A 26,473-nucleotide genomic window follows, 5' to 3' on the forward strand; every position below is an offset into this window, starting at 1 on the left:
GATTACTAGACCACTTGTGCCTTGGATCTGTCTTCTTTATGATAAAAAACAAAACAAAGAAGCTTTGTTATAATATTAGGAAACGTGCTGAAATAGTTGAAATAGTTGTGCTCACATCCTCATCTGCTGCTGGAACATTTTCTGGTTAAGCACCTTCGTGCATTCGTCATTTCTTTTATAAATAGCTGGTTGTACTCTATATATGCCAAGCCATGTAATTAGCACACTTTCTCCAACGTATACATTTTTTTCTTTTAAAAAGCTATATTTTGTCTCATATTTGTTAAGCTACAAGGATCCCGACCAAATTGCTGACCACTTTCTTGCTCTGCTTCTGAAAAAGTCATCTTCTGTGGGATTCTCATTTTATATGCCTGGTCTTAATTTATTATCTTGTCATGGAGGATTGTGAGGAGTTGTCAGGTGTGATTTTAGTTGTCTTTATCGCCTTTTCTGTGTACAGCTATACTTATTTATCTGCTATACTTAAGTCAAGTAGTTACTTTTTGACTTTTATTTTGTCAGATTTTCTACTTTTTATTACATAATGTATTGATTGGTTGCCTTCAGAGTTCAAGTTCAACTTTTGTTATGCTTTTCTTTTCTAACTTGATTTTCTAGCTGTAGAAAATATTTTATCTAAAAATGGTGAAAATGTCTTTTTTGTGCTTTTCCTATACATGAGGCGTTTAGCTGATATTGGAAGACTTTTTTTTTTTTAGCTATTTATGTTTCATATTCAAGCTCCAAGTCACAGTTTTTGGGTTTTCAAGCAAGATGTAATATATGACAAACATGACATGAGTGCTGGAAAGAGATGACAGCAAGCTGCAGATAGAAATTTCATTCCATAATGACTTTGAAAGTTATTAAATAAGTCCAAATATGTTTGTTTCTGCTCTCACTTTCTATTTCATAGGACCAACTAATAGAAAATAATTTATTTTACACAAGCTAGGCTAAGCAGATGATGCTGCATGACAATTTTAGTTAATAACTTTAATTTTTTTTGCAAAGCAGAGATAAGAGCCTCTTATATTTGTTCTTCTTTTTCAGTTCCGCTATAAAAGACGTGTCTACACTCAGACCTACCTGGATGAAAAGCAGTTGTCCAAGCTCCACACTAAGGTAAGCCCAAATAGTCGTGCGGTTTTCAATTCCACAAGCTTTTTGTTTGTGCAACCTTTTGAACGCAGTGATACAGGTACAGTAATACAGTAATTAAAACACTGACTGGATAGCATAGTGGCACAGTGGGCCACTACAAGGAAAAATTGTGTCCTTTTTTATGTTTAGATGGTGAAAGTAATGATGGAAGCAATGAGTGTTGCCTATGAAACTGGTCTACATATGTTAGATTGAAATCTTGCTGAAGCGAAGCAAAGCCAAGGATCCAAAATCATGTTGAGACCATTCAGTAATGCCCACATGCTTGTTCCGTGTTCTGCTTTTTCAGATTTTCCTTTTACACACATGTCTGTACAGACTAGAGATGTCACAAGAACCAATATTTAGCTGTCCAAAGCCATATTTTCTGAAAATATGGCTATTATACTGAAAGTGCCAAAGGTATGATTGTGGTTCCATAGTCTTGTGGTTTACACATTTGCCTAACACATAAAGTCCCTGGTTGGACACAAATCCCTTCGGGGATGTGTCAGGAAGGGCATCCGGTGAAAAAAAATCTGTCAAATCAAATATGCGGCGCTATCTGCTGTGTCGACCCTCTGTGAATAAGGGAGCGGCTGAAAGAAGCTTTTACTAAAAGTACCAAAGGAAGCATATTATATCATCATGGGAAATAGTGAGTGAACATGCAATTAATATAACATGTGAAAACACACTAAGAGTATATATATTTTTCATTTCAGACTGATTCATGCTGCTGAAATGAAACAGAACAAAGTTACAGAGGCTTTAGTCAAGACGTAGCTATGCATTTTGCAGTTTGGCATATTTTGGAACCATCTGTGAAAGTTGATATTTCTTAGGTATTAAATAGCAGAAATTAGGCTTCCTTTTTAAAGTGTTTTTTGTAACATAAATAAAAGCTCAAATTAAAAAGTGGACAACAACGCTGTATACAATGGTAGACTGGCATGTAATGCATTTATGCATAAACAAATGAATAAGACAGAAAAAATGCTCTCGGGAAAATATTTTCAAGCCACACTGGGAGATTGAGTTGCTCAGGAAATGTGGTTTTATCGCATTGGATTTAAGTTTTGGAGGCAAGACAGCAAAGGACAACTAGAATTTGGGTTAATTTTCTCAACATGAAATGTATTATCTTTTGCTGATAGTTTAGTAAATTTTGGCGTGATAAAACTTGCAATTTTACTGGGGCCCTTTCATTTTGAGAGGTTTATATGAAATACCTCCATTTTAGTTATTTATTCCTGGTGGATATTGAAAATAGTCATTTCATGGTCTTGGTACTTACTGCCTAATTTCCTGTGTAGTCGCATTTCTCTGGCAAACATCGCTGTCAATCTGATTTTAGAGTTGTTTCGTTTTTTCTTTCCCTTTTTATGTTTTCCCACCAGCAGGCTGATCAGGGTGCTAAAAGTGTTTTTAAAGGTAAAATTCAAAATAATTTCCAGCTGGATTTACTGATTCTCCATTAAGATTATAGAACGGAAATGTTTCACATCACTAAGACAACAAAGCACTTTAGAAATTGCTTACTTGGTACTGTCAGCCAAGTATTTGCATCTGAGAGGCTCTGGTTGAGTTTTATTGTGTAATTTTTTTATGAGATGGTTGAAAAGAGGGCCAAAGTAAGAGTGCTGCTCTTTATGTTTGTTGGTTCATTCATGTGTAATTGAAGTACTCTCTTTAGGCCATGTCAAGCACTAACATGCTTGCATAAGGACAGAGTGTGCTCATACACAAAGAAGCATGGTAGATGTCACATAAACATAAACTAGATCTTTTGTGTTTTACTGTGGCACAATAAAATATTCAGGGAAAAAATAGGGCCACATTCACTAGTATGATTCATCCCGAGCTTTTCCCAAACTTGTATAATTGCTTTTTTGTCAAAATACAACTGAAATTTCTTTTGTAAAATGCATGATTTCCTATTTAACTAGGAAACAGAACAGGAAACAACATGATTTGCAATCCTGAACTAATTTTGTTCACTTAGTATAATTTTTTGTCAGAAACAATATGTTCTTAATGCATGTATAAGTGCAAGGTAAATCAAATTTCAAATCTTTTGTGATTGAAATGCAACTTTTAATTCATATATTGAAAAATATGTGTAAGGGCATGTTGCTAACCGGATGTGAACAGACTGCAGAAGAGAAGGCAGGTTTGGTAAACTAAGCTTGGTGGATCAGCAGGCTCACAGACACAGTATAAAGTGGCAAACAGAACCAAAAGGCTAGTGTTGGCAGACATTTGTGAGGCCCAGGCAGGTGGTCTCAAATACAGAAAAGAAGAGCAGGATAAATGTTGTCTTCTGGGCAGCCTAGATAATCTGGCAAAGCATGCATATTTGCTGGGCACTATTAATATTATTCATGAAATAATGGGAACCAGGTGTGCACACAGGTGACTGATGATATAATTGCTTGCAGCAGGAATTTAGTGAGTACAACTGTGGCCTGTTCTGTGAAGCTGGATTTGGGTTTTTCGGGTAACTTTAAGGTTGTCCATGGGTTTTCAGTACTAAGGAAGTGGTTCCCTCCATACCCAGCTGCATCTCCATGCTTCAAGTTATGTTCAAGATTGGAAATCAAAAGGCATGAAAATATCAATCACTGATCAATCAGATGTCCATTCCTGTAAGATCCCTAGGACTAGGGTCTAAAGTTTTTAAGTGGTGTCTAAAGTTTTCCCCTGTGAGTATTAAATTATATAGATTGAACTTTAGAGCTGGGCGATATGAGATTTTTTCATATCACGATATGTTTTTTTCATTTCAGGCGATAACGATATCTATCACGATATAAGCCAAATAACTATATTTGTAAGATTTAAATGTGCCGTTGCTCACAAGTAAAATGTGAAATAATCAGCAGCTTGTTTTTATTTAAATATTTATTTCCCATGATAAGTTCAACAGGGTAGATGTACTTAAGGAACATGAGACTTTTTCAGATAAATAAAGGCAAATATTGCAAACTACACAAAATGCAGCCGCTAAAGCGTTTAAGTTTCAAAATAGAACAAACGAAACAGACTAAATTGTCAATTCCACTTAGAAACAAAATATTAATTCTAAAAATAAATCTTAGTTTGTTTTACAGAAGAACAGACAAAACTGACTAACTTTTGTCAATATCAAATAAACTGAGAACTAAAAGGAAATTCTCAATCTCTCCTTGTTGTATAGCTTAGCTTTTCAAACAGTTTTAACAGTTACTTTAGTCTGACAAAAGCCGAATGACGAATTAGCGCTTCCAGTCAGAGACTGAGGCTACGTCCACACGTACACGGGTATTTTTGAAAACGGAGATTTTCCGTTTTCGTTTTAAAAAATAATCCCGTCCACACATAAGGCAGAAATGAAGGAAAACGCTGCTATGAACATGCCAAAGCAGCAGGTGGCGCTAGATTCCTAACCGTGCAGAAATGTTGGCCAATCAGAAGTCTAGAAGCTTCGGTGGGAAAAAGTAAACAAAGCTGGGGCATAGAAGCAGAACCGAGTCGTATGTGTGGACGGACAGTAACTGTGTGTATATGTAAGCATTTAAACACTGCAGAGAGTAGAATTAACAGTAACAGTATTGTAGAAATTCATTTCACCGAAACAATAACGTGGCGCACAGTGTGACGCATGCACCAGTTTATTGTATTTCCAGACTTGCTTTCGGCACAATTTACAGTGCACGCTACTCTGTTTTTTGTCAGACTTGAAATAGCCGAAATACCTTCACACTACGGAACTTCTATGGCTCTTCCGTTCGACAATCTCTCCGGCATTGGAACCATCATCTGTTTTCTCTTCGGTCACACTCGGTTGATTTTTCTAGTCGGCACACTCATTTCCTCCATTACGCGCTGGCTCCATTACCCGCTGGCTGCTTCCCAAACAAACACACGTGCGGCTTGGCACTTGTGCTGTACGTAACAAGTCACGCGACGTGACGCTGCGGCTGTGATTGGTTCGGCTCTGCGTTACCTAATTTGGATTGGCTGACTTTTTTTTTTATTTTTAAGAGGACAAGAGCGGCGAGGTCTATCGCGATAGCTTAATTTCTCTATCGAGTAAAAGTTATATCGCGATACATATCGTTATCGTTCTATCGCCCAGCTCTAGATTGAACTTCATCCATTAACTTTTGCTTTGCTGCTTTTGTAACCAGTTTCTGCTTCACCCCGCTGCAACAGTTCGGCCCAAACAGACTCCTCGACTCTGCGTTGTGTTGTGTTTTTAAGAAGACAAGGAGTCTCTGATCGATCGTTGCCAGTTTATTTCCTGAATGCAAACAACGGTGTTGTATCAGTGCAAAGGGCTCGCCACACACCACTCCGCACAGCACACTACGGCAGAACATCCCATTAGCATTCCACTTTAGCATACAGTTTCACACATTAATAAACAAATGAAAAGTACATAAAACTGATGTTGCACATGTGTCCACTAAGCACTTATTACACTCGGTGCCCATCAGTTGATCAAACATGGTTTATGTGTCTGTACTACTTAGCTATATTGTGTGCGGTAAATACAACTCACCTCTCGTATGGCTACGGCAGACTGGCAGCGATTACTGCAGCCAGCCTCACCTAACCAGCCACACCGAGAGGCGGGGCGCTGTTTCCCCATTACACTGATATTTGTGGCAAGTGGAATAATACCACATAAACACTGTTACACTTTCTCCTTTGTTGGCTGCAAGCATGCAAAAATACTTTTTTGTGCTGTAAACCTGCAGAGCTAGCTAGAATGGGAAACCCTGGGTTTACTTATTGTGCTGATAACCACCTTTATGTGATGACTTAGCCTGCTTCATTATGTCGGGTTACCTGAAGCCAGATAACAAAAACAGACATCCTGAGTATCTTAAACAGGCTTCGTAGTACAAGGCTGAGGTGGACAGGTGCAGGTGGCAGGTGTGGTATAGCAGGAGATGACAGTAAATAGTTACTTGTGAAGTCCAGGTTTTCTGTGTGTGTGTGTCTGTAGACTGGAGTGGAGCAGACTAGAGAGAGACGTGAATGCATTTGCATCAGACCCCATCAGATGGCAGGAGATTTGCACTGGAGAGAACGCCAGAACTTCAAACTGTGTTTGTGTACTTTTGTCTGCTACAGAGGGATGTAGAGCTGCTGCAGGGAAGAAATTCTGGAAAAACTGTTTTCATCATTTTCTTCTTTTCACCCTTATTTTATTTATTTATTTTAAAAAAGCTTCAATTTTAACTAAACTCCATGAGAAAATGGTATGTTTGTTATTTGGCATGTGCTTTTCTTGCAGGCAGACATTATTGAAAAATACTGCTTCACATTACAGTTTAATGAAAAAAGAAAAACATAACATTAGATCATGGAGTGCACTGCTGTTACCCCTAATGTGTGGCTAATGTTCTTAGATATGCTCTTTTTTTTTTTTTTTTACAATTAATCGACTAAGACTTGTGAGAACAGTTTAATAGCTGATTATACAGAGCTTTGTGTAATCCCATGAGAAAATTTAATTGTATTGCGAATCCTCACAATCATAGAAACTAACCCAACTGCCTAGTAACAGTTGGTGGTTTAAAGCTATTGATTAAAAATCTGTTGTGTTTTCCTTTTTTTTAAATGTTATTAATAGGGTAGTCAAAGTTATACACATTGTGTTACTGAGTGCTTGTGTGTACTACTTGAATATTTAATGTTTGAGGACGTTAAGCAAGTGTCCCATTTTGTTTCAGGGATACATTTCAAATGAAAGATTCTCTAGTGTTGAAAATGTTCAACACTCTAAAAAAATCACTAAAAAGAAAACAAAAAACATAGAGGGCAAAATGTTGCCTCATGGCAGTGGTTCCCAAACTCTTTTTGCTAGGCCCCCCTTTGTTTTACAAGAAAATGTTTGCCCCCCCCCCCCCCCCCCCCCCCCGTGCACGCACAAACACATCCTCCAACCACACACACCCATATATTGCTCCATTGCGATTTATTTCACACCTCAAACATTTAGTAAACAATTAAGCAAATACAAGTAAACTGCAATAAATGACAGGTAGTAATAAAAATAAACTACTAACTCTTTTACGTTACGTCCGCACCTACACGGGTATTTTTGAAAACGCAGCTGTTTCGTCCACACGTAAACGGCGTTTCGAATCACCGAAAACTAAGATTCTTTTAAAACTCCTTTTTTGCGTTTACGTGTGGACGAGGAATACAGAGTTCGTCGCGCAACGTCAAAGGTATGTGCCTTTTTTCACGTCACGCTGTGCGCCACGTTATTGCTTACATGAGAGGAATTGCAGAGAGACAAAATATTGTTACTGTTAATCTGACTATCTGCAGGTTTTACACGCTTACATATACACACGCAGTTACTGTCCCTCTATTTACAAAGGCAAAGGCATCATGGTGTGATTATTTTACGTGTAGTTGGTTTTTTTTCCTCTTTAAAAATATTCAACATTGCTATCAATACATTTTTCAAAAAATGCCTCTATGTGCAAAATGAGTTCAAAAACATAAACAAGTGTGGGATACTGTTTGTCCGTGATTTGAACAGCCCAGCGCTGCTCCCAACACAGGGAAAACTAATTCTGCAGGGGAGACCTACCTCGGCACTTGTGCAGGTGAAGCCAAAGGGAAGATATGCTTCACCATATTTTCTAGTCTTTGGCTTAGAATGAAGTTGGTTTGGAAACATACTCAGCAATGTTTCATCTCCTGCTTTGCGTTTGTGTGGGAGCCGAGCAGTGTCCAAGCATTTTGTCCTCCCCCCCTCCCCCCTTTCATACCGTGCCCCCCCTGCAATGGCTCTGCGCCCCCCCAGGGGGCGGGCCCCACACTTTGGGAAGGCCTGCCTTATGGGATAGATCCTCAGGTTTGGAGCATTCATTGCTAAGTTTTGAATTTTACATATAAATGTTGAAAAATTGCAGAGTAAAACGTCACTGAACTTGGTTGCGTTTGCATAGAGAAACTTTGAGTTAATTGATCATGATTTTTGGCTTTGATTACTATCATCTGTACATTCACGGGGTTGTGAGGGTCCTCTGCTGCGCTGTTGAAAAGTGTCAAACTACAACAAAACACAAAATGGTGAATGAGATGAAGATGCAGAAAAGCAGTGACAAGTATGAGTCGTGCACTCAATTATTTCTCTTGTTAAGGCAGTCTGGTGTGAAGTGCTGTATTCTGCTTCTGTGTTACACTGCTGTGCCAAAGTGTGAGTGAGTGGTGCTCAACTGACAAACTCAGCGAGGATCAATTTCTGCACGATTGCAATTTAGAGTCATTTCATGCAATAAATCACCTATAAAGACACAATTTGTTATGTGCAGCTCTATGTAACACTGTCTTACAGAGTACAAAGCTCAAAGTGTGAATGGGCTGTGAAGGCTATGCTATATTTCACAAGTAAGTATTTAGTGACAGCTGTTTTATTGGAGAAAATAAGTGTGGTTATTTTGCCGCATAAGCTGCAGAAGCTTAAAAGATTCTTTTTTTCCACTAGTGGATTTAAACTTACAGTTATCTCCCTAGATATTCACAGTGGCACAATTTTTGTACATTTTTGGACCCGGTATAGACAGCTCCAATGAAAAGCAAACAAATGCAGGTTTCACACAAGGAATGAGCTCCAGATCTTTTATTTTTGTCATGGAATAATGAGGGAACAGACAACACGTGGCACATGAGCCTCTGAAAATGGGGGAGAATGTATAAAAATGGGTGTAAATCCTGAACAGGTAATGCACAACTTGTGTGTACATTTTTTTTTTTAATCCTTGAGTTAAGCCTGAGAGGATAATCTTAAATTACAGCTTTACTGTTTGATCTGTGGTTTACACAGGCAAAACTGTGTCACTGTCCACATATTTACTTAAATATTGATCAATGCCGTATCTGTCACTGTATACTGGCATTTATGTCAGTGTGTTTAAAGAATTTTATATTGAATATTAAAAGGTTGTCACTGCCAGTCGCTGGTGTAATTGTCCACAGTAGAGCTCTTAATCTATAACAAGGTCATGTTCAAGTTAGATTTCAGCTTGCTCTGTTTTCTCTATTTCTCAGAAGAATGTCAAACGTTGGCATTTACTTAATCCCAATTGTCATTATCATTTTTGAATTATATAAGCTTTTTGAGGTCAGAATATGTGTTTGCATCAGTGAGCATGAGCTTTAAGCAAAAAAAAAAAACAACAACTTTTATTTTATTCCTTTTTTTAAATAGCAGATTTTCTTTTATGACATAATGACTTAAGGGGTAAGAGGTGGAATCCTGCTCTGGATGAGTCTTGCAGCCTTGGCTGGTACTAGGGTATTCATTCTGCAGCAAGCAGGGGTCAAGCATTACCCTAGTTTGCTTGCATGGAGTTCATTAGCCACAGGGTAAACTATAAAATTGGGTCATAGTTGATAGGATTTTCCCTTTCATTTTCTCCCTTTGCCCAACCAGGCCTCACCCTGCAACTGTCCTGGTTAAGCTTGATGGCTTCATGTAAAATTTATACCATATTCTTTTTGTAATAAAGAGTGCATGTGTGTGGGCGTTGGGTGTAGGCGGTCGGCCACGTAATAGACCGACGCGCTGAATGGGGGGCTTTCTTACAGAGTAAAAAAGGCCTTCCAGTGATAGAAAAACTTTATTATCTTTTAAGTAACTTAGTCACATAGACCCAGTGTTTGTTTGATACTTTAAACTTGATTTGTACTTGAAAAACCTCTGTCTACAGTATTTTACAGCATCAAATACATACTGTATGTGCATGTATATAAGCCCTTTTCCATAAAAGTTTTGTTTTGTAAAATGTGAATAAAAAAGAATGATTGCAAAGTGATTTGCTTATCATCTAAACCTGGGTCGTGGCCCTGAGTACAGCATGTCTGTGTGGATTTGCAGGGAGTTGTCTGTTTTCTGTGTATGAAGTTTCACTTACTTGTAAAATAAATGCTAAGAAAGGTTATTATTAACATCCTGCATTAGACTGAATGGAAAATGATTCGTCTTATACTTGAGAGTAAATAGTAGCAGTAAGCTGCAGGGCAGTGCAAAACGCATTTAGTAATGCACTATTTGTTAATGTGGTCATGATGCCAAAGAGCACAAAGTGGAGCAAGAGAATATCTTATGCGCTATTGTTATATTTGCATTGTTCATTGGCACCCGATATCAAAGTGTAAAATGTGCTCGGAGTTTGGGTAGAAATCTGTGTTCTTATGTGCAGTTATTCACAAGCTAAGCCATTATGCCACATTGTTGTTAATGTGCAAGTGTAGACAAGCATAATGCACAAAAGGCTCCATCATATAATCTATAGTAATTCTAATCCCCCAGCACTGCGGCTCTGTATTTGTGCTAGCACTTCTTTGTATTTATGAATGAGAATTCCTGCATTATTTTCAATTTAAAATAAAACTACACAGTGAATGCAGCCCATCGTGGGTGTGATATTGTTATGAGTTTCCACAAAGCCTTTGTTGAGTGCCTAAACTAGCCTAGCATGCTTCTGTTTTTGCAAACACAGCCAATATGATACACGTATCTGCATGGCACAGGATGAAAGTATATTTCCAGTTGGGAAGCCCTCACATGGAAAAGCGCCCCTAATGGATAAGCCCCTACCAGGAGAGAAATGTAGCTCTTTGAAGACAGTAAAGACAAATCGGGTTCGAACAAGAATACTCCCGGCTCATTCGAGCTCATCCACATGCCCCAAACAAATACAGACATGGAACCTGGGATTTAAAAAATATCTTCCCAGTGAAGGGCACGCCCGCTAAAATTGATGTCACTGATTCTAATGCGAAATGCTCTTGATGTGTTTAACCATACAGTGTGTGCATGCATGCATACTGTATGTGTCGAAGCATGTTTAGTGTAACTATGGACAGTTTGTGTTTTCAGAAACACGTTAGTCAGTTGGCATAAATTCCTCGACTATAACGAATAAGATTTTTAGCAGGTTGCTATATTAATGCAGACTGAACCAGCACCTGCTGTATATTTAAGAACACACTTCTTTTTTTTCTTTACACATTTCTGTTTGCATTTGATATCCATACCTTCCCTCAGCATGGTATCCTCTCTCACTCTCTCTTTTTCTCTTTTGGTTTTCCCTCCCCCTATCACACACTTTCTCTCCTCCCTCTGTGTTCCCTCCCTCTTCTCTTGCTCTCTCTCTCCCCCTCCCTCCGCACTTTCCCTCTGTTCTCTCCAGCATCCTGCAAAATAACCCCTTACCACCTCTCCGTCTGTCTGTGTATGCACAGGAGTTTGTGTGTTGGTCCAGGTTCGGGTGAGTGTTTGTTTCACTGACCAGGTGAGTCTGCACGTGCTAGACGAGACGAAAGGTACTGAAGGAGAAGGAGTGAGAACAAGAAGAGAGTAGACAACAAGGAGGAGGGTGGGGGGCTGGATATGGCCATGTGGAGGATGTTTTGGCATTCAAACTGTAGCTGACCTACGGGACTGCGCGTGTGGTGGAGAGTGTGTCCATGTGTGTGTGTGAGATGGGATCCATTCTGACCAGAAGACAAAGACAATCAGCTGAAAAAAAGGAAAGAAAAGCTAAAGAAGCCAGGAAGGCCAGGCTCAATAGTAAGGTACCCCAGTTGCTTTCATCATCTCTTTAATTTAATTTTGCCATTACCTCTGTTGTAAAGACATCCTTTTTTACCCTCTGTTTCTGAATTTTTGTTTTTCAACTTTCTGTCTCCAGTTATTCACAAACACTTCCTTACCGTTCCCAGACTACCTGTCTATGCACTGGCTTTCATTCTTGTCTGAAACCCTGACAGAATGCTAATGTTTTTCTTTGCACTGGTTGAGTTACTCACTGTGGGCTCGGAACAGTATTTGTATGTTTTCGCATATGTGTGTATGTACCTGATATGTTGGAGGATATGTGGATGCTCGTGTCTAGCTGTGCGTTTTTCCTTCAGATCTGAGCAAGCTAAACACACACTCTGTGTGTGTTTGTGTGACAGCTATTCCTGTATACCTGTGGGTATGTGCACTGTAAGTGTATGGGTGTATAAAAATGTGTTTACGCATGCACATGTCAATGTGTGAATGCAAGGAGCAGCCAGAGCTTCTCCCCAGGACAGAATTTGCCTTGTGATCTTCTATGGCGTTTTTTTTGTGCCGCTATTCTGAGCGCACGTAAAAAAAAAAATTTGAGCGCAAGTAAAAAAGTTTGCAGGTGCAAGTGTTGCATTTTGAGGAGAAATTTATTTTGAGCGAAGAAAAGCTGAATTTGAGTGAACAAAATTATTTGCTGCGTGCAAAAAATGTATTTCAGTGTTTGCTATTATCCACACACACACACAATAGCAGCCCCTCTCGCTCAGTTTTTGTATTTGCGCTCGCTCGCAATGTGTTGCTCGCGCTCTCAACATTTCTGCCCGTGCACGTTCAACTCTTTGTGTACACCGTTATATTTTTGCCACAAAACCAGCCAATCACAGACTTGGATGCAAAAACATCTGATTGGCTCTTCTGGTCTACAATCAGCTCGAAATGATGAAATGCAATATCCCAGAATCCATTTAGTCCAAAACTCAAACGAGGCAGTGGCGGAGGAACACAGAGTGGCGGAGTTTGAAATATTACTCTTTCTGGGGCACAAAATAAACTTTTAAGATATTTTCATGCGAGAATGGTGCTGTGTAAACTTCAAATACCTGCTCGATTCATCAAGACATCACATATTTCCATAAGTGCTCTAACGTTTTCGGAGATGCCTGTTACCCACCAGCTGACCGGGTGGGAACTCGGGTTAAACATAATATATAAGGCTGAACTGACAAAAAAAATCACAGACTACCCCACCAGGTATTATAGGAAAAACCAAAAAGCCTTTGAACGAAAACAAACGCTGTTGTGACAGTGATGTACACTGTCTTGTTGGTATATATGTATGATTTGTATCACCTTCATGTTTCCAAACCGATATCATGAGCAGCAGCTTTTACAGCTGTGGCTCCCACAAACATCAGCTGATACTAGAAAGTAATTTTAAATAAATTCTAACAACAACTTATCAAGCTTGAACGTGCTGCTGTTGTTGTTTAGCGTAACATCCGCTGGTTTCCTGTTTCTGGCGCAAAGTGGGAGATAAACAAGAGAGACGATCAGCTGATCATTGATCGGTTTCATGATTGAAGTAGCAACAGGAGAGGGAGGGAGAGAGAATGAGGGGAGAAGAAGCAGCTGTGCAACGTAAAGACAGACTAACTCCAGCTTTGTCTTTTTTTCATTCTAGCTAAAGTACGGTACTAATCGCTTTCCTTTTCCTCTCAATACGATGTATTGTAATTGGTCCAGCCCAGAGTTGATCATGACCAATTGGCTAATTCACCACCTTTCATTGTTCATACCGTTACAAAAACAAACATAAAAATGAAAAATCACCATCAGCCCACCAGGCAAATGTCCGGTATGCCCAATGACCAGTCCAGCTATGCGGTCAGCTGGTGGGTAACAGGCATCTCCGAAAACGTTAGAGCACTTATGGAAATATGTGATGTCTTGATGAATCGAGCAGGTATTTGAAGTTTACACAGCACCATTCTCGCATGAAAATATCTTAAAAGTTTATTTTGTGCCCCAGAAAGAGTAATATTTCAAACTCCGCCACTTTGTGTTCCTCCGCCACTGCCTCGTTTGAGTTTTGGACGAAATGGATTCTGGGATATTGCATTTTGTCATTTCGAGCTGATTGGAGACCAGAAGAGCCAATCAGATATTTTTGCATCCAAGTCTGTGATTGGCTGGTTTTGTGGTACAAATATAACGGCATACACAAAGAGTTGAACGTGCACGGGCAGAAATGTTGAGAGCGCGAGCAACACAGTGCGAGCGAGCGCAAATACAAAAACTGAGCGAGAGGGGCTGCTATTGTGTGTGTGTGTGTGTGTGTGTGTGTGTGTGTGTGGATAATAGCAAACACTGAAATAGATTTTTTGCACACAGCAATGAATTTTGTTCACTCAAATTCAGCTTTTCTTCACTCAAAATAAATTTCTTCTCAAAATGCAACACTTGCACCTGCAAACTTTCTTACTTGCGCTCAAATTTTTTTTACGTGCGCTCAGAATAGCGGCACAAAAATAACGCCATAGTCTTCAGCGTTTGCTGTCATAATGCTGATTGTGTCACAATGCTGTCTCAGCCAGCTATTGATGCTCAGTGATGGAGATTTTCTCACTGTGTGTGTGTGTGAGAGAGAAAAAGCTGTTGGAAATATTACAATAGTTCAGGCACAGGGTAATCTGGTAAAGCGAAGTAACCACCACGAGTATATTCTGTGAACCTTCTCTGAGAGTCTCAGAGCTGTCGGTCTCAGTCAGCGAGAGTTCACCAGGTGGCAGCTTTTAACAGGATGCCCTGTGGACAGCCTGACTTGAAGTACTCCCCAGGTGGACAGCCTGACCAACCCACTTTCATACAAATGTGTTTTTCATCTTCATATTAGGCGTATTACTCAGTATTAATGGAATGTATGGGCTATAAAAACTCATCAATTAGAGCTCAAGATTATATCTGTTGTATCTTCCATCTTTGTTTTCTGCCTACTTACAAATTCAGACAGTGTAAGTAACATCCAGACTACAAGTGCATTTTCTTTCAGTTTGCTTCGGGTTGGTTTAAAAGGTAACTTATTCACAAATAGCTCATTTTTCTTTATACAGTGGTATACTGCTCTAATGCAAATCTGTTTGAAATTGCAGCATTGTACTCTATCATACTTTTGCTACCAAAAACCTTCATAATGTACCATCATAATTTTTACTTTATCTGAGATGTATGTTTGTAAGGGAGTATATGGATGGGATTTTACTTTCTTGGGAGTAAAACCTGCAGCGACACCGTGTTCAAGTTGTTGCCCCTCTGGGGTTGGAGGAGAAATGTGTATTTGGTGTCCTCATATTGGGCAGGCACACAAACATCCTCACAGAACCTCCTGCTCACCATGTGATGGTGAAATATACGTCACTCACCCAGTCAGACCCATAATGGAAACTATAACACTGGTGAAAAAGAGAGAGAGAGACTGATTACACAGATTTGAAAAAGGAATTGATTCTGTTTAGTTCAGTATGCTCTGAAACCAGGCCATGTAGAAATCATAGCCTCAAGCTCTGTAAAATACACCTCGCTAATCTGTATGTGGGTGTCTGTTTATAGGTACTGATGATACTAATTCATTAGACTCTATTGTTGTAATTCAGATAAATTTGCACATTTGCACACCCACAACAACACAACACAAAAACTCTATTTTAACCTTTGTCTTGATGCATTCTCAATCATCCAGGAAAGTAAATCTCCAAAAGTTGATTCTGTTCATCTGGACGTAGCGTTTTGTGGGAGAAACGTTTCGTCACTCATCCAAGTGACTTCTTCAGTCTCAGCTGACTGCAGGTTTCCCCAAATCGTATTAACAGTACATTTGCATAATGACTGAAACCAGCCCACTGAAGGGATGATTCAGAATTGAGGAGGGGGCTATAGATCAGTGGTCTTTGATCAGTGGGTTTTGGTCAGTGGTTGTTGATCAATGGTCATGAGAATTTGCATAATTAAGATTAAGGAACTGACCTCCCAGCCCATTGTCCCTTCAGTGGGCTGGTTTCAGTCACACAAAACGCTACGTCCAGATGAACAGAATCAACTTTTGGAGATCTACTTTAACCTGTTGAAGTATTAAGTTGGCAGGTAGGTGGAAATCTGTTCCCACTGTACAGATTTGTTCTATTGTGTTCAGATTGTCTACTCCAGGGGTAGGCAACTCCAGGCCTCGAGTGCCGGTGTCCTGCAGGTTTTAGATGTGTCCTTGATCCAACACAGCTGATTACCTCCTCAACATGTCTTGAAGTTCTCCAGAGGCCTGGGAATGAACTAATGATTTGATTCAGCTGTGTTGACACAGGGTGATGTCTAAAACCTGCAGGACACCGGCACTTGAGGCCTGGAGTTGCCTACCCCTGGTCTACTCAGTCATCCCCTATGCAGTGTTTACTGAATAAAAGATAAAGTAGGGTGTAATGGGCAGAATTTGCTAGGTAATTACATAATTACATGATTGTGTGTGTTATATAATTCTGATATTTGTACTTTCCTCCGTCACAAAATACCTGCACCACATTTCAGATCATTCATAATGGTATTACTGTTTCTGGATAAGTATATTTATAAGTAACAAATCTTGGCAATATTAACCACTGAATCTTTAAACGTGAGATTTTATTTAAAAGTTAGACTGGAACCAGCTTATCTGCCAAAAGGCCCTGGACAGTTCATCAGTCCACATTGGGGCCAATACAGAGAAACAGGCAGCCTCTCAAATTCACACCCATGGCATTTAAAATTACCAGTTGGCCTATATAATTCCCAAAGGAAGCAATCAGTTGTTTGTTTGGCATGCCAGTATTTCATAAGCGAGCTAACTTAAAATTTAAAATACGGTTTCCTCCATCAATCCATCCATTTCTGCCTTTACTGGAGTAAGACTTGCTGTTTAGTCTTGATGTTTTTACATCTCATTGCCCAAGTCTTCACAATGAAAAAAACAAAAACATTGCACTAACTGGAGAGTTGTCATTCTAGGTCAGGCTCCATGAATAGATGGCTGAAAAATAGGATGCCAGAGGCATAAAGTACAATGGAGTTTCTAATAATCATCAGGCTGAATAAATTCACTACCCACATACCCCCTGCTTCAGCCTTTGGCTTTCTGCCTGCTCCCTTCTGTTCTCTCTCAGTAACCTGTAGGCCTGTTTAAGAGAGAAAGGGTACGTTTTGCCATATTTTAATTTATATTTAGACAGAAGTTTTACTCAGGTTTGACTCAGTTGTGTTCCATCCCCTGAGTATATCCCCGCGCTGTCCATGTGACTCTGTCCTGGTGTCAGTTTGAAAGCACGTGACTGGACCTGATTCAGCTCTTTCTTTCTCTGAACTCTTTGATTCTGATGACTGCATGCATTCCCCTCATCCTCCCTGACCACCCTGCTTACAAACACACAAAATGACAGTTACCCCTACAAGCAACAACACAGCTGGGTTTTCATATTTCATGTGACGGAATGTATGAACTTTATCTCTATTAGTTATTACTCATCTGAAAACCACTATGGGGGGGGGGGGTCGGGTTAGTTACAGTAGATATTACTGTAGATACTTCTTTTACTGTTGCCACACTTACTGTATATATGTACCAAAATGTCAATTTATTTCGGTCCTCAAGTATATATGTTACAATCAGGTAGTTTTAAATATTTGCCTACTATAGTATGTTTATTTTGATTCTATTGCACTGTAACTGGCATAAATTTAGCCACATACCAAGCCTTTGTATGGTGTATTACAGTAGAACGATGAATATGCTGCCTTGTTTCTATATATGCCTCTGTATATAAACCGTAGACAAAGCTCTACTCTCTGTTCCTGTTTATGTCTCTTTGTCCATTTTTTTTTAATGAATTGTATTAAACTGTTGGCAGGTATGCCAGAGCGCACTTGTCCTGATGGGAGGGACAATGCTGGACAAAACTGTACTGCCAGTGTGGTCAGGAGGGTGGGTGGATTTGGTTGCTGCTGGATGGGTGGGTGGGTTGGGGGTGTGTGGGATCCCATACAATAAGCCTTTGCTCTGCAACTTTGTGTGTGAGTTGTTGAGCGGGAAAGAGGCAGTGGCTTTATTCTGCTTTGTTCAAGCCTTTAGCTAACCCTTTCAGAAAGCTCCCACTGTCCCACCCTCATAAACTGTACTTCATCAAGAGGAGTGGTAGTTATTATACAGACGTCGAAAATCTGTCTTTTTTTCTAAAAAGGATTACTCAGGAGGAACCATGCTGCTACGTTCAGAGAAAGCTACGAGATACCGGGCCACAGAGGTTAGACACAGCACACTACTGCTAAAATGACTCATGTTAATAGTAGTAAATCTAGGTTACTGTTACAACAGGCTCTGCAGGTGCTCTGGCATTGTTCTTATTTCAATACCCAACCTGCGACAGTAAATGCACAATAGTTTGTGTTGTAGAAACTTGTTTGTCTTGAAGTTTATGCTCTTCAAATTTAGGATTTGTATGAAGACGTGTATTGTTGAGTCCTGCTATTTTACCAGGAGCATTAGCCCAAGCAGCTATTTTTGGTACTTACAACAATATTAATGATGAATAAATGGTGACAAATTGTCACATGCTAAAAAATGGCATGTTTTGAATTGAATTGAATTGAATTGATATACCTTTATTAGTCACACAAGGGGAAATTTCATATGCATGTTTGCATGTTTTCTGACAGAAGAATTGCGTCAGTCATTTTGTCCCATTTGAAGTAGCAGTAGGTAACAGAGTACCTATACTGGCATGTGCAAGCAGTGTCAGCAAATGGCAGGAATCCAGCTCGAGCCTGGCTTTAGAAAGCAGAGACTTTTTTTTGTAACTTCTCCGTTTGTGTTTCCTTTCCTTGCTATCCTACACAATCAGAAAGAAATCTCAGTTAAAGGACTACATAATATTCTACATTTCAAACCAGAGAGAACATGCAGGGGGCAAGTTGTTTAGCTATTGCAGTTATGATGATTATGATGATAATGACTGTGTCTCATATGATTTCCTCATAGACAGTTTAGAAGATAGATCTACCTACCATGATGCCACCGACTGGTTTGCAAAGTACTCAAAATTGGCATTTTCGACATAATCACCAGTGAGCATACTGTAGGTATTCCCTGGGGTCTTTGAAACACAGCATAAGCGAGATTTACAGACTTGATTTTTACTTCAATGATCCTCAAAATAAGTGAAACTCACCAGAGAAGTGTTTCCTGAGGTCAAGTCAGATAGCTGTAAAGCCGTAGACTTCTATAGGACCAAAAGTCTATTTGCAACAACAGGTATCGCCGCCTGGTGGCCATGAAAACGGCATGCACTAGAGAGGTGTAAATGTGACTTTTCGGTTATACAGAAGCATTTATACCAGTGAATTATGTGTTAGATGCTGCTGCCATGGTAACAGCACTCCTCACTATGTTAGAGTGCAGGCTTTTTTACTGCACTCATACATCATGAATAAAATGTGTGTGTTTAGTGCGCTAAATTATGAATTAGTGTTTTTTTCCTGTGTAGTTGTGTGTTTGTGTGGGTCCATATGATTGTGAATGTGTCCAGGAAATTTCATCCTTAAGCCTCTAGTGCCATTTTTTTTGTGGCGTTTGACTCACTGTAAGCTTAAGACTGTATCAAATTACTCAGCGATTTATTTTGCTGCAATATAGTAAAGGTTGAAGATTCCCTCACAGAAAATCCTCCTCTTTAGGATCAAATCCTCACTCTGTCATACAGTATATTGGTCATTTTGTAGCTAAGAGCATTACACTTTAAGCCTGTTAGGTATGGATATTGGAGATTACTGAAGCTTTTGTGCTCTCAGACAAACATGGGCTGAGATCCAAAGAAGCACAAATAGAGACAGCATATTGTACTTATAGGCACACAGATAAAGAAGAATCACCACAATCTGCAGTGACAGGCATTGAGCGGTAAGCAGCAGCTCTTTATCTCTGGGGAATTTAAGCACCCGCATTAAACCAAAAAGGTTAATGAATATGTTCTTTAATGGGTGGCTTCATTAAATCAACCAGCCGGATGTTATATTAAACACATTTTTACAGTGAATATGAAGGCAAGCGTCTTGTTTTGTTCCACAGCAAAAAACAGATTTTGGTTAATTGAAAGAAAAAGTGCACAAAGCGACTGCATTTCAGTAGAAAGAATAAGAATAAATGTTTTTTTGTTCATGCATCAAACTGAAATTTAAAAAATATCTATGTGCATTAGGAGCTAGTCATATCTCTTCAGGTTGTTAAAACATTGTCAACCACCCTAAGCAGATTTGATTTTCTCATATCAGTCAGTGGAGACCAGTGTGTACTGCACATACTTAGACAGCCTTTGAGAACAGCTACAGCGTTAGTCCCACCTTTGGTGGTGATCGCCTAATTGTGCTAGAAAGTTGATTCAGTTAGAAGTCAGCTTGGTGGGGTGGATGGATTCAAAAGTCTGGACTCTTCAGACTGTCCAAAGAAGTCTCAGACCGCGTCGTGTTAATTTTCTGTTACTGTGGTTGCTCTCTCAGAGTAAGAGTAACTGAAAGCTTCCAGTCCAAGAGACTTGTTCCTGTAATATTAGTCACGTTATGTGGCTGCTACCAAATTACCAAAACTGCAATGTTTAGGAGTTTTTTTTTTATGGGGAGCTTTTTCCCGATGATTAGATGTTTTTTGCCAAAGTTAGTTGGTCACGATTGTTGCGGGACCAAGGGATGCTCATGAGAAGTGGACTACTAGAACAAGACACACATGGATAAGGGCTGAGAATATGTGAAGATTGAGCTGTTAACAATAATAAATCTTATCGTAAGAGATGCTTGTAGAAGAATACAACATGCATTAAGTAGAAAGAAGTAAAAAATTAGGAAACCAAAAAGGTCTCCCATAGATGTCCAATGGCATCTGGTGACTGAGAAGCATTTATGATGCAATTTACATCATAATCACATTTAATGACCCCTATGGATTGGGCCATTGTTATTCAGCAAGAAATTGCTCCCATCAGATTAATAAAAGATACAAGAACTTTGTATTGATTTGCTTTGACCCTTCCCTCTAAGGGAACAAGAAGACCCATTCCACAAAATTGGTTATTTGTGTAAAGAAAGCGGCAAAAGATTTAACATAATCCGTCAGATGCTCAGACATATGGGTCCAGGTGCTTCGGTTAGGCACAAGCAGACGAAGGCCAAAATTAATGAAAAAACATAATGTTTTTGCCCAACCTTGTTTTAATTTATTCAAAGACCATTATTAATGACTAACAATAACCTGAGATTAATAGAAGTGACCTTTACCTTGTTTTATGATCATCAGTTCAGGCGAAAGTTGCTACAACTTGCTGCTTATCTGGTTAACCTGCCTCTCAGGAAGTAACTGGCCAGTAGTGACCCATCACTGTATCTCCCTGATATGAGAGGTTTTGTGTTAGACTCAAAACTGAAACAAATAAAAAAAATCAGAAACAGCTGAAAAATGAAAAGTGGGAAAAAAAATGGCCACAGGGAGAAAGAAAACACTGAAGGAAATGTGAGAAATATGATAATTAAATAATAATAAATAATAATAAATAGAGTTTCATTTTATTGTTTGGAAATTTAAAAAGAAAGTGTGTGGCATGTACAATAGATTTTATTGTTACACTGACTGTGCTTGGTGCGATGTGCTCATCAAAGCAGTTGTGCTGTGCCTTTTATTCGCTTTAAGAGTCAACAAAAACATCAGGCAGAAAACAAGACTAACGCTGTACTGTAAACAGATTGCTGCTTTGCTCTCGCATTTCTTCTCAGTATTTTTCCTCCCTTTATCATGTTTTGTGCTTCTGTCTTTCTTCCCATTCCTCCCCCTCACGTGACCCATTTTTCTTGTCTTTCTTCCATACGACTTCATTGTGTTGCATTTTTAATGGGAACCTGCTTCTAGACCTTCATACTCTGCAGTAAATTCATGAATTATGAAATAAACTGACAAATAAAACTAGTTAAACCATTAAACTGCTTTTTTTTCTCTCCTTCTTGTGAATAGAGCTTTAAAAAAGAGGAGCCTCTGTTTTGATACTGAGCTTGAATCAAATGGAAGATTCAGTCCACCAGTGGCCGCCTCCTCTTTGCCTGCTTAGTGGTTTTGCCAAAGACCTGAGGTCTACGCTTTACAAAAAAAACCAATCAAACAATGAAATGGAATCACTGTCCCACATCGGTGCTAAAAGAAAAGCAAACAGCAATAAATTATATGCGTATGTGTATATAAAATAATGAAATATATATACAGAATAAAATATATTGCACTACATGGGAAACAAAGCTCATGTTTTTCAACTGAATTAGCTTATTAATGATGTGGTTACAGTTTCTCATCCTTATATTTTAAAACCTCTCTCCTCCTGCTTTCTTTATTAATCAGTCGTACCTTGTCCTGTCTTTAAAATAGACAGTCTTGTTTTTTTTTATTAATTCATTCATGACTCATCTTGGCACTGTTTATTATCAAAGTAAAACCTACTTTTGTGTTATCTGCCACTGAATACACCTCCCTTTCACAACGAAATGAAATCCAGTCCTAACCAGTACTTTTTAGTCTTACTCACAGCATGCACTCTGAGGCTTAATCATTTGTATTTTTTAATTACACTGAAGCACATTAATCTAAAGCCACTGTTATTTCTGTTTTACTGTTTTTTTTTCATGAAATGGATACTAACTCATTTCTTATTGCTTTTAAAATCTGCACGAGCTACAAAATGTAACTGCATGATGCAGAAACCGTTCTGCATGTATTTAACAGGGAGTTGTGTCTCAGTCAGTTGCTGTGTCTAATTAAAATGCAGTGCCCCTGCAGCACTCTGTACAAAGCATCTGGGAGACAGGGGTCAAGGCCTGCTTGCTCTTGCTCTAGCCTTTATATAAGTGGCTGTCAACAAAGAGTAGATCGGCGTAATCGGGAACTCTCTTTGCCAGATAAGGCTGTCTGTGTTTGCTGATGTGGCTACACAAAAATAGGCAGTTTTCCCTTTTTAATGGTTGACTGCTGGTGCCAAAAACATATTAAGTACATCTATTTCACATAATAAAGCATAGACAGCATTTTTTTTGTACTTCTGTGCTATTCACATTGGAGGGATTTCATAGATATGTTGTTTCTATATTAAAAAGGCTCTTACCAGTAATTACATCAAATTGAGCGTCAGCTGTTTTGCTGAGAATCTAAGTGACAGTGTTGGTTCAGGTTTGTCAGACTATCACTCACAGTCATAAATGTTTTCTGCATTGCTGTCATACTGAATATGTCTGACAGCTCCCTGATGGCAGTCTACACCTGATAAGTTGAAGTGTAACCACATATGAGTCAGTTGTGTTGTGCCAACAGTAAGCTCAGTAACATTTTTTACAGTCTTTGTTGCCAAATATTGGGATTATATCGTACCATATGCATGTCTTTACATAGCTAGCACTGTCAGCTGGTTCTATGTTGGGTGAAGGATTCCTTCCATATCTATAGTGGGGCTATGTTCTTCCATAATGTGTAGGCCAGTCCCTAGAGATTCTCCATGACCACACCAGTGTGGTAGTTCTTACTGCAGTTATTGTCCAAGAAGTTATGACAGCCTAAAGCATGTGTGTATTTTATGAGCCAGCTCAGATTAGAGAAGCATATGATGCTCCTGAACATGTATCATGTTAGCGAGCACTGCAATTATCACTCACCCATGGCAAAGCGTACTGTTGGCCAGCTGTGGGACCAGGGGCTATGTAGCCATGTGGTAGTGAGTGTAAATATGGGGCAGCGACAGTGTCTGACACACTTCCTGTAGCTGTGTATGATTTCTTTATTTGTGGCTCATCTCTGGGTTCTGTTTAAACCTGAGTGTATATGTGCTATTAAATAAGACATGAAGTGTTCGCGTCTCTTTGTGTGAAGTTATGAAAAATCTTTTATGAAAGGGGAGCAAAAGACCAAGAGAAAATAGCTGCACAGGGGGATTTGTGTTGTCTCTATAATTTCTGGCCTCCTTCCCTGGCTTTTATGAAGTAGTGGCAGATAATCCCTCTTTAGTGGTGGAAGAGACAAGAACCTCTTCGGGGTACTGAAGTAAAAGAAGAAACCTTTATCCTCTCTTCTCTTGCCAGCTGGAGTAGCTCTTCCACTCACTGCTTGCCACTGATTTGTGACCCTATTCAAAGTCACCTATCCACATATGACAAAATGTATTCAGTTTTCAGAATCCTCAATTAATCAGGGACAAATCCCTCCACTTCATAGATGTTAAACGTTGTGGGTTCAAGAATAAGAACGCTGCCCTTATTACCAACTTATTACCAAGCCTCAAGCAGGAACAAGAGGATATATTCTTGATTTATTGAGCTGGTAAATTGCCATAGATTATACATACTGCCATTCAGTTCTTCCTACCTGACCCTCTCTCTCATTCTCTGTTTTCTTGATCCAACACTGCAGGGGTGCTTCATCACTATTGTAATAGTGTATGCACAAAATCCGCTTTGACCATTTGTCTTATTTTGAAAGTTCAAGTCAAAGCTCAAGACACATATTCCTTATAAAAAAAAAAAACTAGCATGTACTCAGTTTGCAACATGAGGTATTCTAATGACACTTATAGTAACTACTTACAGAAAATATGTTTAGCCGTTTTGTGCAGCAGAAACTCTGAAATAACACATTTTAAAATTCTGTCATTGAAACAGTATGTATGTGTGGCCTATGTGTGGCCGAAGCAGAGCAGAATAATGTCATTTGTTCTCTCAGTGCTTCTCTTTGCTGGGATTACCTTTCCTCTATAGGGACAGAGGTTACTGTGATGTTGTTGCCCATGCTCTCATGAGTAAAGCTGATGCATGCAGGGATGTGACCGTGCATGTTTTTGCTCAGTTCGGGTGATATCTCTTGAGATTGCAAACTGTGGAACTGTAAGGATGTTTATATGAGCAAGGCAAGCCGAGAACAAAAAATGTGTACAGACTGTGTGCAGATTTACTGCTTCTTCTTCTTTGCCTTCTTTTTCTTCTCCTTCTCACTTTAGGTGTCATTGAAGTCGATCATCTCCCTCTATCTCACTCTATCCCCATCATCCTCTTCTGTCACACCAGCCTGCTGTTGTCCTCCTTCAGTACATCCAAGAATCTTTTATGCAACTCCATATCAACATTCTTTGTCCCTCCAAACGTGTCCAAACCATCTCAGCCTTTTTTCCAAACTGCTCAACCTGATCAGTCCTATGATACTGTCACGGCGGGGTACGCCAGTGTTGTGAACAGGGCCCAAAAGCAGATGCGGAGAGAGGAGTTGCAGGAGCCTTTATTTTGGCTGAAAGCAGCAAAAACCATGAAAACTGTGGCAAACTATGAAAAAACTGTGAACACAATGATAAACTATGAAAAATGTGGCTAGAATAACAGACGACCTGACAATGAAACACAGAAAACAGGAGGTGATCAGGGAAAGTGGGAACACATGGGGAAACAGCAGAAATTAACATAATGACGGGACGCGGGAAGGGAAACTAGATACAATGAGCAAAGAACAAAAGACTCTTTCAGAATAAAACTCTTTCAGAATAAAACAGGAAACATGGAGACGCAGACATGACAACACAAGAACTAATAACCACAACCTAGCATGAGAAGCTCAAAAATGCAGAATAAACTCAAAAACGCTGGGTCCGAGACCCATATATCTTATATGGGTCTTATCATACTCTTATAAATTATAAAACCCTTACAAATCTTATTATGCTCAACTCCTGCATTTTGTCAGTCCCTCCATCTCCGAACCATACATCATAGCAGGCCTCTCTATCTTCTTGTAGCTTTCTCTCTTTCAATCCTTCTTTTGGAAATCACCTCTGACACTCATCTGCCTGTGCTTTCTTATTCGCCATTGCTCTCTTTCTCTCTCTCTCTCATTTGCTGATTTTTCTGTTTTTTTCATTGTTTGTATGTTGAGTATTAAATTTTGATTTTTCCACTATTGTTCTTTCTGGAAAACAATGGAAAGAATACTATATCTAAGACTGGATCAATGATAACCAGTGACTAATAAGGAAGACTTGCCACAGTAATGTGTAAATGAGCCTTGGCAAATGATTGAATGAAATGTGAACACACTACTATGGAGGAGACTCTTATTCCATGTGCCAGTCTGCTCTGTGTATATGCACAATCTTGCATAATGAAGTAAAAATGTAGACGATAGAGTCAAAGGAGCTTGCAAAGAAAAGCGTCTGGACTTCTTTAAGTTGCTTGAAGACGTTTCGCCTGAGCCAAGGTGTGAAACTGGGTGTGGGTCCTGTGAGCGACCATCTTTGAACAGAGGCAGGGGTTTACGACACCAACTCTCTGCCATCTATAATCCAGTTTTGAGATCCCTTCCCAGACGCCTTAACGCCCACTCACATCCTGGGCCATCTGACCTCAGGAATTCGCATGATAAGGTGGGGCCAGGTTTCACAATGAACACACCCGAAACTCTGGCTGATTGGGACCCACACCCAGTTTCACACCTTGGCTCAGGCGATTAGAGGATCATCAGGGGGTCCTTTTGTCCCTCTGTGGGGGGTCACTCCCACTAGGTTTATATCTGGGACTCTCCACCATTTGACCTTAGAACTGAAGAAGCTTCTCGGATGAGAGGTGAAACTTCTTCAAGCAACTTAAAAAAGTCCAGACGCTTTTCTTTGCAAGCTCCTTTGACTACGATGA

General features: G+C 39.5%; 1 protein-coding gene across 1 annotated transcript in view; it reads left to right on the forward strand.

Moving 5' to 3' along the window:
• The window catches only part of shank3a (SH3 and multiple ankyrin repeat domains 3a), a 181,033-nt gene that overhangs the window by 51,594 nt on the left and 102,966 nt on the right, over positions 1-26,473 (forward strand). Inside the window, exon 4 of the mRNA XM_086298422.1 lies at positions 1,057-1,128. Coding sequence (XP_086154548.1) covers positions 1,057-1,128 — 72 coding nt within the window. The remainder of the gene's footprint in view (positions 1-1,056; positions 1,129-26,473) is intronic.

This window comes from Aulonocara sp. 'chitande type north' Nkhata Bay, linkage group LG7 (assembly GCF_057382095.1).
Source record: "Aulonocara sp. 'chitande type north' Nkhata Bay isolate Kocher_YH1m ecotype deep benthic linkage group LG7, A_spYH_male_GT1.1, whole genome shotgun sequence".
In the NCBI taxonomy this organism is placed as follows: domain Eukaryota; kingdom Metazoa; phylum Chordata; class Actinopteri; order Cichliformes; family Cichlidae; genus Aulonocara; species Aulonocara sp. 'chitande type north' Nkhata Bay.